Here is a 14,044-nt window from a genome sequence, read left to right as displayed (position 1 = left end):
ACAGCTACTCAGCACCCCTGAGCGCCGCCCGCACCAGAGCGCGTTTGCATAAAGTTGCTCAGGTGAATCAATGAGTAGATGCAAGTCAATGAAGAAATCAAGAAAGGGAGAGAGCGAGAGAGCCAGAGTTCCTGCGTGCTCACAGCTCACGCGCTCGGTGCGGAGCCCCTCCTGGCAACACGGAGTTTAACGCCCGCGTCCTGCACAATCCAGGCTCTCGCCCTCTCTCCGAACGAAATGCCAGAAATTATTGCCGTAGACAACAACTGCAATACCTGTTCTCTCTGCCCTCGCCGTTTTCTCCATCTTGCTGTCGGACTTTGGAATCCTTCCGGACAGCTCTGCGCTCCCCGGCGCCCCAGCATCCTCCTCACCTGGTGCCTGACGGCGTGCACTCTGCTCCGGAACCGCGCACTGAGAGCGCCTGAGGCTGCAGGCGGGGAAGGGGACTCCCGCGGCCGGGAAGGCGGCGCTGTCCCCTAGAGGCTTCTGATCCTGCGGACCATCGTCCTGTCCGGGAGAGGCAGTGCAGTTAGAAAGGGCAGAGTCCTTCCAGGGGTCCTGGGCTGCCGCGCAAATACCCCTGCGGGGATCCCTTCTCTCTCTCCACAACTAGGGCCACCCTTGGCCAGGTACGGCCGTAGCCCCCAGAAGTTCCCGGAGCATTCCGGTCTAGGGATTTTAACTGAGATTTCTGGCAGAGGAGTTCAACAGGGGAAACGGCCTGCTGCTGCTGCTGCTGCTAAGTCGCTTCAGTCGTGTCCGACTCTGTGCGACCCCATAAAGTGTAGCCCACCAGGCTCCCTGACCCTGGGATTCTCCAGGCAAGAACACTGGAGTGGGTTGCCATTTCCTTTTCCAATGCATAAAAGTGAAAAGTGAAACGGCCTAGGCTTGCCCAAATAGGGAAGTCCACCAACACATTCACTATGCAAATCACCCCCATCCCTCCCGGTCCCCAGTGCTAGCCCGCTCCGCCCGCTCCACCCCGTACAGAGCTGGAGCCTAGAGCTGGAGCCTAGGGTGCTGCCTCTGGGTCCTGGCTGGAGGAGGTAGGAAAACTAGGCAATCCATTCTACGTGTAAAACCCGGGGCATTGTAGACTGAAACTGGGACTTGAAAACGAGAAGTTGCGTTTTTCCTTCCACTTACCAAGTCTTAGCCCTGGCGCCGCTTCTGGAGAGTATGTTGCCCACAGAGGCGCCTGTGAACTCAGTCCCTGCAGGCAGGGACCCTGAAGTCCAGGCTTAGAATCTACTGGCTGCATGTGAGTAGTTATATTAACATCAACCGTCATGTATGTATGGAGTTTCAGCTTTCACACACAGCCCTGTGAGGTCAGTCTTATCCTCCTCCCCATTTTGGACTGGGAGAAGAGCCCTAAGTCATGCATTAAGTAACCCAGAACTGAAGACAGGTCCTGCCTCCAGACCCAAACCCATGGTCCCCTCTCCCAGTGCCAGTGCCTTCCGGGTCACCTCTGCGGAGCCCGGCAGGATGGCTGCTCAGTAAATACACCGTGGATCCGATTCCAGGATAGGATTCCTCGTGATTCCCTGTTTTATACAGCAGTGTGTGTCTGAGCCCTATCTGCTCACTCATTTATTCACCCACTTATTCGGCCTTTCCTGACCACCTACTGTGTGCCATTGCTCAAGTGAGGAACAGCCCTATTCACACGATAAAGCAGGATGAGGAGCTGTCCTTCGAGCAGGGCTTCCCATGCCCAGTGGAGAGAGCCCTGAGCTTCCAGCCTGCAAGCCTTCCAGTGGAGGGCAGGCCCAGTCTAGTCTGGGGAGGTGGGGGAAGAGGTGGGGGTGGGGGATCAGGAGGAGGGGAACCCCGGAGCCCCGGTTGTGCCAAAGTCTAGGATGGTCAGACAGCAGGGGTGGAGGGACAGAAGGACTCTGCTCTGAGGGAGCTGGAGGCTGAGAGGCCCGAGACCAGGCTGGGGTGGGGGTAAAGGTATAGAGAGACAGCAGTGGCCAGGGTGAAGGAGAGAACCGAGGCTGCGGGCGCGCTCTCTGAAGAGCCAGGGAACTGCTGAGCGTCGAGGGGACCCTCCAGTGGGGGCCGCAGAGAACCCGAAACGGGATCCAGCCCCCCCCTGCAGTCTCTCTGGCTGCCCAAGTCGGCCGGGGGTGGGCGGCGAGATTGTCGCCGCCCAGGTCCTTTACAAAAGCACGAAGTGTGTTCTGTCAAGAAGAGTGCACAGGCCGGGTGTCACTCGTGCCCGGCCATTCCCAGCGAAACCTGTTTGGCCTCTATTCTTCGTAGGATTCCACGCACGGGAGGAGCTGGCGGAACCTGGCCCCGGGAGGCCGCGGCCGGTCGGGACGAGGGGCTGGAGTCCGGCTCCCGCTCCCGGGCCCCGCGATCTCCGGCGGCTCCCTCCTCCCGGCCGGAGGCACCTGCGCTGTGAGCTAGCGGGCCTCGGGGCGGCCTCGGGGCTCCGGGGCTCTGATCCCCGGGAACCACCTGGGAGGCGGGAGGCGGGCCGGGGGCGGGCGCACGCTGGGCAAGCGGCCCGCCTCCCGCCTCTCCTCCCGGCAGGTCGGAGCGGGGACGCGGCGGCCCGGGACGCAGCGGGGGCCCGCGCCGTGAAGGAGGGAGGGGCCGCGCCGCCTTCGAGAGTCATTGGAGGACGCGGCCTCTCGAAGCTGATAAATAAGGGGCCGGGCGCCGCTGCCGGCCAAGTTGGACGCCGCAACCGGTGCGAGGGCCAGGTCAGCGCCGGCCCGACGACGCGAAGCGAGGCGACCCCCGTGCGGCCATGGCCTCGCTGCTAGGAACTTACCCGTGGCCCGAGGGCCTCGAGTGCCCTGCCCTGGAAGCCGAGCTGTCGGACGGGCTGTCGCCGCCGGCCGCCCCCCGCCCGCCGGGGGACAAGGGCTCGGAGAGCCGTATCCGGCGGCCCATGAACGCCTTCATGGTGTGGGCCAAGGACGAGAGGAAACGTCTGGCGGTGCAGAACCCGGACCTGCACAACGCCGAGCTCAGCAAGATGCTGGGTGAGTGAGCGGGCGGGGCGCGGCCCAAAGTCGGCGGGCGGGGGTCTGGCGGCTGGAGGCCGGGCGGGTGTAGTGAGGGGGCACGGGGCGAGGGTGGGACAGACTCGGCGTGGGGGACGCACCGTGCCCGCGAGGTCGGGCATCTGGGCGAGCGTGGGTGTGCGCGCGGGAACTGGGATTCCGAGCAGGGACGCGTGGACCAGGCCCACAGTGAACTGGCACGGCCAGCCGGGGTGGCCGGGGAGGCCCACTGGAAGGGACGGGAGCCGAGTTAGGGGCCCTGGGGCACGGGCGGGTCTGAGCTGCGGCCTGGCACGCACGGACAGGTCGGGTGTAAGGGAGCAGGAAAACCCATCATCCGCTGAACTTCACCACGGGCACAGTCACAGGAGGTCGTACCTCTCATTAACGAATATTCGTGAAGAGAGACCTGGCGGTGGCGCATTCCTGCTTTACCTTAATTATCGAGCCAACAGCAAAATGGGCTTGATTCAAGCCGCTCTCCCAGTCGCAGGAGTTTAGAAAATTTGATTCGGATGCTTAGGACGGCCTGTGCGGGTATGTCCGAGAACCCGGCCAGTTCTGGGGCTGCCCTGCGGTCCCAGCCCTGGACGCCGGGCTGGGGACAAGTCAGGCCAATAGAGAAAGGATGTTCTGGAGGTCTGGGGCTTCTTCCGTCTCCACTGTCGGAAGCTGGGCACTGTATCAGCTCCAGCCAACGCCTAACCTCTTTGCCCTTCGTGGTAGTTTTTATTCATTTTGACAGATGGGAACCTTTCAAAGCACTTTGTGTGCCCAGCAGGCGCCAGGCCCTGTAAAAAAGGACAGTGTGTGGTCACCCGAGGCTGGCCCTGCCCCCAGCAACCCCACCCGGCCCATCTTGGAGCCTTTTCTTTTTCCTTTTTCCGCTGGAGCTTGGGGCTTCTTCCCCAAATCGGTAGAATGAGGCCTGACACCCCTCTTTGTGCTGTCTAAAGCCACAGGCCCTCTGGCAGAAAAGGTCCTCTTGCAGTTTGATTGCCCTTTCAAAGCAGCTGATAGAGTGCTGGTTTCAGAGAGCCTCCCACCCTCTGCCCAGCCCCGTGGCTAGCTGTTCCCATGACGAGTTAGTGGGCCAGTGTGTTTTAGCGAGCCCTGTCCCAGATAAAAAATACTTAAAATCATACTTTATAATGTGTTGGCATAAAGACAAATATATTAAGATATATAATAATAAAACAGTTTCTTCAAGCAGAAAGTTTATATTTTTCTTGAGATTTCTAAAGCAATGAAAACACTGTTTTTCAGTGAGCCCCTAAATGTAATTTTTTGGTGTGAGCTAGGTGCTATGCCTGTTGCCCAAGCACAGCTCTTGTGACGAGGATAGAGCAGGCCCAGCCCAAGGTGGGAGAACTCAGTTTGGAGAGCCTCGGCAGGATTGGGGCTGCCTGCTCCCAGGGAAAGGACAGGCAAAGGGCCTTGGGTGACAGATGCCTCCTGTGAGCTGACTCCTATTGGTAGTTGGCACTTAGGATTCTAGAGGTCACAGTGCAATGTGCAGGAAAGATACGGATTCCTTCCTGCTTAGCCACACAGCCCCTGTCACTAGGCAAAGGAAACTGACCTAGTGTTGCTTTGAAAAATATGGATTTTCTACACCTGCTGGAGCGGAGGGGGCAGCAGGATGATCTGTTTCCATCCCAAGCCCGTGATCTTGCCCAGCCCTTTCCTTTCTGACTTAGGAAAGGGAAAGGGCTGAATGCAAGAGTGCAGGCTTTTCTGGCTCTAGCTCTCCAGTCTTGGACTCTAAAAACTTCACACAGCAGCACTCATGTCTGTTATGAGTGAGAAAGCAGGTAAAGACAGTTATACATTTAGTGGTTTTTAAAATGAACCTATATTTTACGAATACTACAATCTCTCGGTACACTCAGAAACTTTGAGTCACATTTTATATTCAGTCCACAGTCAGGGTTGTGGGTGTGTCTGGGTCTTGGGCCTCTTGCCACAACTTGTGGCCTTAACCACAGGCTGGAAACTAATGGCCAACTCCAAACCTGGAGTTCCTGACAGTGCTCGCTTCGGCAGCACATATACTAAAATTGGAGTTCCTGACACTTTTAAAGTTGTCTTTTCAAGGGAGAGCTAACCGTATTAATTGACAGCTTCACTGAAATAGTGTTATATACTTTCATCCAAACGGTACTGGATGATCACCTTCCTCCAGCCCACTCTGTGTACCTGACACCCAGGGCCAGCCAGCACCCCCATGAAGGGCAGCCACACACATCGCTCTGGACTTGGCCCTGTGCCGAGGGCTCTGGGTGGGAGATGCAGCCCCTTTCCTTCCAAGATTTGGGGCAGGGGGCTGCCCTCTGGGCTAGTTTGTCTCAAACTTCAGGATACAGTAGAGTAATAGGGGAACTTAAGTTCCCAAGCGTACCCTAGGAGGTAACCATCTAAGGTGTCCAGAAGTGACCTTTAGAAAACCTGCAGCGGGATGGGCAATGTGCTCTAAGAAAGAAAGAGACACTAATTACGCAATAACACACAAGTGAAAAGGATGAATGGAAAATGCACACAAGAGCAGCATTTGTGCACCAGTGGCACACGAGTGTGGGATGCTTCTTCAGAAGAGCGTTTTGGGGAGCATCACAGTATGTTTTTTACTGCAGGGAAAACAAAGATCCAGGGAAGGTAAGGGGGTTACTTCTGTGCGGAGGGTCTCTCCCATGGTCCCAGCAGACAGTTAGAAGCCACAGCGTGCGTGTGTGCGTGTGCGTGTGCGTGTGCGTGCATGTGGCATGAAGGTTCTGTTTGACCTTCAGATGTAAGGGCTAATCCTCTGTTGCCATAAGTGAGATCCTGTAATTTGCATCTTGTAATTCTACCTCCATCTGTGAAGCTGTTGACTGATCCTGAGTACCCCCACAAGAAAGCCTGTGCTAGATGTGTGCCACAAATAAATAACATAGTGTCACTTCCTGAAGGGCATCGATACTCTAGGAAGGCAGAGTTTTCATTAGGATGCACAAATGATAAGAACTGGCCCTCAGAATGTGAAAGGGAGCCCAAATCAATGTTGTAGTCTACGTATTTTTGTCCTGTGGGTGGCACTGGGTCAGGTGGACCCTTCCCTGAGAATCTCACACTGTTCGAACATTCCTGTTGTCTGGTGGCTTTGATAGGAGAGGTGCCATGATCGTGTGTGTGTGTCTTTTGCATGCGTGCCTTGAAGCATGCAAGTGGGAGAGGTTGGTTTGGCCTTACTGCACGTGCAGGATGTGGGCTGAGAAGAGGGTGCGGAGGGTGGGGCGCCTTGTGTGAAGCGGGGGCACTGGGGTGGGGGGGGACAGGGGACCCGAGGCAGCAGGCGTGTGTGATGCTCGGCGGCCCCAGTCGAGACAGGTGCACCGGGCGCCCCGAGCTGAGCTGCGCAGAGGCTGACTCGGCCTTGTCTGACTTGTGCGAGCAGGAAAGTCGTGGAAGGCGCTGACGCTGTCCCAGAAGAGGCCCTACGTGGACGAGGCGGAGCGGCTGCGGCTGCAGCACATGCAGGACTACCCCAACTACAAGTACCGGCCGCGCAGGAAGAAGCAGGCCAAGCGCCTGTGCAAGCGCGTGGACCCCGGCTTCCTGCTCAGCTCGCTCTCCCGCGACCAGAACTCCCTGCCGGAGAAGCGGGGCGGCGGCCGAGGGGCGCCGGGGGAGAAGGAGGACCGGGGTGAGTACTCTCCGGGCTCTGCGCTGCCCGGCCTGCGGGGCTGCTTCCACGACGGCCCGGCCGGCGGCAGCGGCGGCGGCGGCACCCCGGGCAGCGTGGACGCGTACCCCTACGGGCTGCCCACGCCGCCGGAGATGTCACCCTTGGACGTGCTGGAGCCGGAGCAGGCCTTCTTCTCCTCCGCGTGCCAGGAGGACCGCGCGCACCCCCGCCGCGTCGCCCACCTGCCCGGGCCCCCCTACTCCCCGGAGTACGCCCCCAGCCCCCTCCACTGCGGCCACGCCCTGGGCTCCCTGGCCCTCGGCCAGTCCCCGGGCGTCTCTCTGATGTCCACCGTGCCTGGCTGCCCCCCGTCTCCGGCGTACTACTCCCAGGCCGCCTACCCGCCTCTCCGCTCCAACCTGCACGCCCACCTGGGCCAGCTCTCCCCGCCTCCCGAGCATCCCGGCTTCGACGCCCTGGATCAGCTGAGCCAGGTGGAACTCCTGGGGGACATGGATCGCAATGAGTTCGACCAGTACTTGAACACTCCGGGCCACCCAGACTCTGGGGCCCTCAGCGGGCAGGGCGCGGTCTCTCAGGTGACACCGACGGGCCCCACAGAAACCAGCCTCATTTCCGTGCTGGCGGACGCCACGGCCACGTACTACAACAGCTACAGCGTGTCGTAGAGCCCGGCGGCCCGTCCGGCCCGGCCCCGCGCCGCCGGCCCCTCCCGCGCCCAGCGCAGCGCCCCGCGGCGGGCGCGCACGTGCACGGGCCGCGCGGCGGCCGGCTCCGCGGCTCCGGGGCCCCTCCCCGCCCCTGCCCCGCCGCCCCGCCCCGCCGCGCCGGCGTTCTGAGTATCTTCCTTCAAAAGAGTTCCCATTGGCTCCACCCCGGGAATCAGGCGCGGTCGTTGCTGAGGACGCTATTTCCCGGTAGAGTTTTCACTGACCTCTCCTCCCAGTCTTCAATCCGGAAACAAAGTCGGGAAAAGCCCAGCAGCATTCGCATCCCTGCCGCTTCTGACACAGCCGCAGGGCTCCTGCCGTCCTGGCCTTTGGTCTTCCAGGTGAGGAGAGCCCTGGGCTAAGATTCGGGGGACTGGCGGGCCAATCCCCGTTCTGTCTCCGGGGGCTGGGGAGACCTGACTCCCCTCGCCTCCCCCTCCAGCCCATCCCCCCATCTGCGGAGTGAGGGACAGAGTCCGTATCTTAGGTACCCTCCGCTCCAGGGTTTTCCGATTTAGGATTCTCTCCAAAGGAAGCTGAAGCTGGCCTCCGCGAGCTCATTCGTGTGCAACCTGGTGAGGATCCCGCGCACTGCCCAAGGCCCAAGGACGCAAGGCTGCTGCACTTGGTCACCATCTTCCAGTATAAATGGTCCTAGTCTTCCGAAAGGACCCTTTAAGAGTTTGAGAAAAAAAAAAACACTCATCGTGATTTGGGGAATTAACGCCGGGGTTAACTGCATCACTGACAACGAAACTGAATTCAAGCTGCTTTTTTAAAAAACATACCTTTTTTTTTTTTTTAAGACAAGTTCTTTGATAGCTCAGTTGGTAGTGAATCTGCCTGCAATGCAGGAGACCCTGGTTTGATTTCTGGGTCAGGAAGATCTGCTGGAGAAGGGATAGACTACCCACTCCAGTGTGTTTGGACAGCTGGTAAAGAATCCACCTGCAATGTGGAAGACCTGGGTTCGATCCTCGGGTTGGGAAGATACCCTGGAGAAGGGAAAGGCTACCCACTCCAGTTTCTGGCCTGGAGAATTTCATAGACTGTATAGTCCATGGGGTCGCAAAGAGTCAGACAGGACTGAGTGACTTTCACTTTCTTTTCACTTTCATACATTTCAAAAGAAAATACATGCCTGAATATTTACAGTGTGCATGAGACACACACAACATACATACCTTCATGCTCAGCCTGAATCAGATACCGTTTGCTGACCTTGGCAACTTCTTGTCAGCCTTCCGTTCCTAATGACCCAAAGAGCAGGGAGCTGGAAAGAGTTTCAGCACCGTAGCATCAGTTTCTTTCAATCTGAATGTGCTGATTTATTAAGCAAAATTTCACCATGCTCTACCTTCTGCAGATGCAAAAAGATCTTCCTTTCCTCTGTTCCCATCTTCCTTTCCTGGACTTTCCTTTTTCTCTTCTTTCTGTTCTTTCTCCACCCCTGAATTGGCCACTGATTCAAAGATCCCTTGACTTAAAAATTCCAGGCATGATTCCTATGGCAGAAATGAGGTTTTGTTCTCCTCACCAGCCCTCTGGTTCTTCAGGTAACATCTTCGGCCAACACATCAAAGAAACTTCGCTTTATTATACTTACTTCCCAAAGAATAGAAATGCACTGTGATTCAGAAAATATTTCTGAGCCCTGACCCCATCCCAAAAACATTTCCATCCTTCCTCCAAGTCTCCATTGAAGGAACATACCTATCAGACATAAAAGACAGTTGTCTTATGATTTCAGCATTTTATTGCCTGTATGAAATATGTAAGTGTTTTTATATATTCTCCTATTATTTTCACCTTATATTTTGTATTGTTGAAACTCCTTTTTTTTTTCCTTCCAAGGAATTCTCTTGTAAAATCACTTATAAGATATGATTAATCTTTATGCTATTACTGTATGTGACTTTTGGTAATAAATAATAAACCATGGACAATATGACTGGTGCAGTCCAGAATGTGTATTAATAATCTTATAAAACAGTATCACAGACATTAAGCTAAACTGTTCCATTTTCTGTAGGAACTATATATGCTTTGGAATGGTTGTAGATATTGGTTTGCCTAAAATATTTAATTTAAATAAACATTTTTGTACCACGACCATTCTGTCATTTGAAATACAGTTTGGTGAAGGAAAAAGTTTCCAAGTGAGGTGTAGATGTTATGCCAGTTCTCCTTCCGGTGTTGGTCAAAATGTTCTCTCCATCATCTTTTTCATTTTAAAAAACTTGTCTTGTTGGAGTGGTTGATTGGTTGATGTTATGAATTACGGTAGAGATAAACCCTAATTTTACACCTTAGAAACAGTGTCATTCTTCTTGATATTGAAAGAAAAGACAAATTCACAGCCTAGTTGCAAAACAATTTTCTCCTCAGAAAGGATGACTTCACACTTGTAAGGTGGAATGCAGTGGTTGTCAGACTGTCTCAAGATGGAAAGTGGGGCCCAAGTATTTGCTTCCTTAAGGCTTCCTTCAGGGGAAACTCCATTTTCCCCTTCTTTTTGAAATCATCTTTTGAAGACTATTTAGATTGTCCTCTCCTATGCATCTAGGGATGTGGTCTTACAAGAATCATGTGCTCTCAAAGCTCCCTGGAATGTTGCAGAGAAAACAGGGCAACACAAGGGTGGGTAATTAAAGGATGTAATATCTTGTTAAGGTTTAGGATGAAAATCCCAGCCAAACAGTGTCCGGAAAAAAGCGATGATTCCTCAGTCCCCAGGCCATTCACTACATCTGGCTCGTCTCTGTGGGAAAGCCGTTGTAACTTGTTCAAGTCAATAGAAGCCCTGTGTTCTTCCAGGGCCTCTGGGCCAAGGAGTGGGTCTTGGGAGGGTCCGATCGGGCAGATGTTCTTTCTGCAAATTGGATCGTAATCTCTCATCATTACTTTAATAGCACTTTATAGATGTAGGGAGTTTTACAGCAAGTTTTATGATCTGTTTCTCATTCCCAGCCCCAGATGGGGCCCGTCATCACTCCACCCCATTGCACAGTCAAGAACACTGAGGCCAAGGGAGGGAGGTGGCACCCTGGGGTCACCCTACTCAACTGGTGGAGGCTGGGGTTTCAGCACTTTGTCAAATACATTCGCTGGCATTGACAGTCTCCCAGTTAGAAGGCTCATGCCTTTTATAGAGACTCACCAGACATAGGATTACATCCGGCCTGTTTTTACCTCTCACATCCCAGGGAAAAAGGATGGACAAAGGGGAAATGACAAGGCTAGCATTAGATGACACCCGAATTCCTTGCTGCCTAGGCCCGCCGCCGTGGCCGACCAACAGTGGCCGCCGGCAGCGTCATCACCTGGCAGGAGAGCTTGTCCTGCAACGTCCACTGGCCGTATCTATGCGTCAGTGTCCGGCCCTGGACGGGACCAGAGGGGCGTGTTTCATTCCGGGCCATACTGTGGGGCGAGGGTGGTGCCCCGGCCCCCGGGAGGGCAGGACACTGACCTGTGACAGGGAGCTTTCTCGCTTTTGCTCAGCTATGAGTAAAACGGCCATGCCCGGAAGCCAGGGGTATTGTAGAGTTTTAGCCGCCCCTCCCAGGTCCCCAGCTCTCCTGCCTGCCCCTCCCGGGACAAGCGTACTTTTGGTTTTGGCCGATGAGAATTGATGCGCGTGCACCGTTTTATGGGTTGTTTTCCTAAAACACGAATGTTACCACGTCACACTTCCTTAAGACCCTTCAGTGCCTGTGCGTTGCCCATGACGCACAGGGTCCCCAGGGACCCCGCAAGGTTCATGGATCCGAGGAGGGGCCCTGGTACTGTGTCCACCCCACCCCCTGCCCCTTCCCCACAGTGTACCCACGGCCCGGAAAGCCTATTGTTCTCTGAAAATGCTTTCTTTCCCCACGCTTCTGTGCTTTTCCCAGCAATGTTCCCCGACGAGGGAGACCCTCACCTTCATGGCCTGTCTGATGACATCGACCCACTGTCTAAATCCAGCTCAGGCACTCCCACTCTTGCTGGCTGGGGGCGGGGGGCGGGGGGGGGGGGGGCAGGTCACTCTCCTCTCTGAGCTCCAGCGGGGACTTGATGGGATCTAGCTCTTACAGCTGGCGTTGATGTCATCCATTTGTGTGAGTCTGCCCCAGCAGGGCGGATAATAGTAGCTGCTCAGCAAGTAAGTGGATGAAGAAATGAATAAGGTGAACATCTGAGAAGTCCTGTAGGTATTCCAGTGAGTCCTGGCGCTAAAGACCTGAAATCTTCTGGGCCCCTAATCTCCTCACTCGTCTCTCTGGAAACCCGGGCCCTGGAGCCCATGTGTGTGCAGTTCTCAGGGCTCTGAGGCAGAATGTGACACAGCAGCCTTATAGCCTTATAGCCTCCCTTGTTACAGGAGTAAATGAGTCAGGAGGTGGACACAGAGGACCCAAGCATCCCCTCTTCCTTCTCATCCTAGAGTACCAAAGTAGAGCTGGGGGCAGATGATTTGTAGCATTTGTAACTTCCTACCTTTCTTCTTGAAAAGGCTTTGCTGTTGATTTCATCCCCGTGAAAGGGATTTGGACAGAAGGAAGGAAGGAAGGGAACGAAATATTTATCTGTGTATCATCTATCCATCCATTGGACCCATCCACCTCCTTTACTTACTTCGTCTTTCTACCCATCCATCCACCCACTTAACCATTTATCACCTATCTAGCTATCACTTCAGTTCACTCGCTCAGGCGTGTCCGACTCTTTGCAACCCCATGAATTGCAGCACGCCAGGCCTTCCTGTCCATCACCAACTCCTGGAGTCCACTCAAACTCATGTCCATCGAGTCAGTGATGCCATCCAGCCATCTCATCCTCTGTCGTCCCCTTCTCCTCCTGCCCCCAATCCCTCCCAGCATCAGAGTCTTTTCCAATGAGTCAGCTCTTCCCATAATCTACTGATATTTCAATTTTCAAAAGAAACATTGTCTTTGTAGAAAGTTTAGTAAAAAGTATCATAGGTAAAAAAAAAAAAAGTCATCTATTGCCTACAACTTAGCAACATTACTGGTAATTTTTTTAATACATATCAGTGTATTTTGTTTGTTTGCTCAGACCAGTCCTGTTTTGTTGGTCTAGGTCTATAGAGGCATGTGTATTTTATAATAGGCATTTTCAGTCATTAATATTAAATAGACATTTTCTTACGTCCTTAAATTTTATGTTTCTGCTAAGAGTGTTGAAAAAGGCAGTTGAAAAATCAACATGAAAAAAAATTAGAAAAAAAGAAAAAATTACACATTCCATGACCTTGATACAACTGGTTCACTTCTGTATACTCAACTCCCCAGTCCTGTATTCAAGCATTCAAGAGATAGATACCATTGGTATTTGGTTCTATCCTTTCAACATCCTATTATAGAAATTTTGCCATTCTGACAGCTGTCTCATGTTTATCACTTTTGATGACAGCACAGCGCTTCAGTGTATGAATGTGGCTTGATTGACTTGGTACTAGATAACTGAGTTGTTCCGTTCTCATTTTTTGCCATTATAAATAACACAGCAGTGCACATTTACTTGTTTCTGTCCAGGTATCGCATGTCTGAGCTATGAGTTTACAGCTTTTCATCGAGGCACAAAATGGCTCCATGCAAGCAGTCCCCAGAATGAACTCTCTCCTACCAGGAAGAAGGCAGCCTCCTGAGGACAGTTTTTACTGGATTCCAGTCTGCCCATGCCCTGTGGCCTTCCCCTGTCACGGCAGCTCGTCTTCCTGAGGACCAGTGATGAGCTTACCGCAGGCTTCACCGACACATTGGAGGGATTCCTTTCCTCAGTCACCACAGTAGACAGCACACCCTTCCCAAAGCATCAGTTTACTCTATGGAGGAAAGGCTTCCTCTGTCAGTGTGGGAACCGAATTGGTCCTCAGAGTCTCCCAGGACACAGGGCAGCTGGCTGCATTCACAGGGCGCTCAGAACTCCAGGGAGCAGGAGAGGGTCTGGAAAGAGCTGGGAACCAGGGAAGCAGTGACCTCCCCCCATCCCTGGATTTTGATTGGAACTTGGGCTAATCTCTGGACCTGTTCTCTCATCCAGAACAGGTAGTTAGTGAATTTCTGGGCTCGTGAGAAATTGCAAGGCTTTATACACATGTACAGAATAGCTGTTGTCTACTTCAGATCTCTTTAAGCAGTTTTTATTACTTTTAGAGCTGGAGGCTGGTACTAGATTAAAAAGCCTGGAGCCACGTGTTTGTCAGTTTATCACACTGAGACCGATTGCACAATAGACCTCACGATGTGGGAGAGGGGCTTGTAGAGAGGAACCCTCCGTTCCCTTGTCTGGCACCAAGCTGGGATTGACAGAGACAATCTGGGTCATTGAGTCCATTTCCTTGTCTCTACTGAGGACTGAATCTTAGCCATTCTTCTTCAGATGGGTTTCTAATTGATTTGAGTCCTCTACAGAAAGGGAGTTTTCTCTCTTAAGAGAGTCTAATGAGTTCCATCATCAAAAAGTTCTTTCTCAGGACTTGGCAATTCAGGAAGATCCTTGACTTGATAAGACTCTGAGCTTCCACTCCAGGAGGCCCGGATTTGATCGCTGGACAGGGAACAAGATCCCATATGCTGCACAGTGCGGCCAGAAAGTTTTTTAAAAGTTCT

At 53.7% G+C, this 14,044-nt stretch overlaps 1 protein-coding gene across 2 annotated transcripts; it reads left to right on the top strand.

The window, feature by feature from the left end:
• Positions 1-2,555: 2,555 nt before the first annotated feature.
• SOX7 (SRY-box transcription factor 7) lies at positions 2,556-9,540 on the top strand. Of its 2 annotated transcripts, XR_011253956.1 has the most exons (3): positions 2,703-3,011; positions 6,466-7,768; positions 7,931-9,540. XR_011253956.1 is itself a non-coding variant. In XM_069574180.1 (2 exons), exons 1-2 carry the CDS (start codon positions 2,774-2,776, stop codon positions 7,383-7,385), a joined length of 1,158 nt encoding a protein of 385 aa, XP_069430281.1. In that variant the 5' UTR covers positions 2,556-2,773; the 3' UTR covers positions 7,386-9,540. The 2 variants fall into 2 exon arrangements, 1 of the variants encoding a protein (XP_069430281.1); XM_069574180.1 differs by having other exon boundaries at positions 2,556-3,011; positions 6,466-9,540.
• The last annotated feature ends 4,504 nt before the right edge of the window (positions 9,541-14,044 follow it).

This window comes from Ovis canadensis, chromosome 2, assembly GCF_042477335.2.
Source record: "Ovis canadensis isolate MfBH-ARS-UI-01 breed Bighorn chromosome 2, ARS-UI_OviCan_v2, whole genome shotgun sequence".
NCBI lineage: Eukaryota > Metazoa > Chordata > Mammalia > Artiodactyla > Bovidae > Ovis > Ovis canadensis.
The sequence above is the reverse complement of the archived record's forward strand: the minus strand, read 5'-3'. Positions and strand labels throughout refer to the sequence as shown.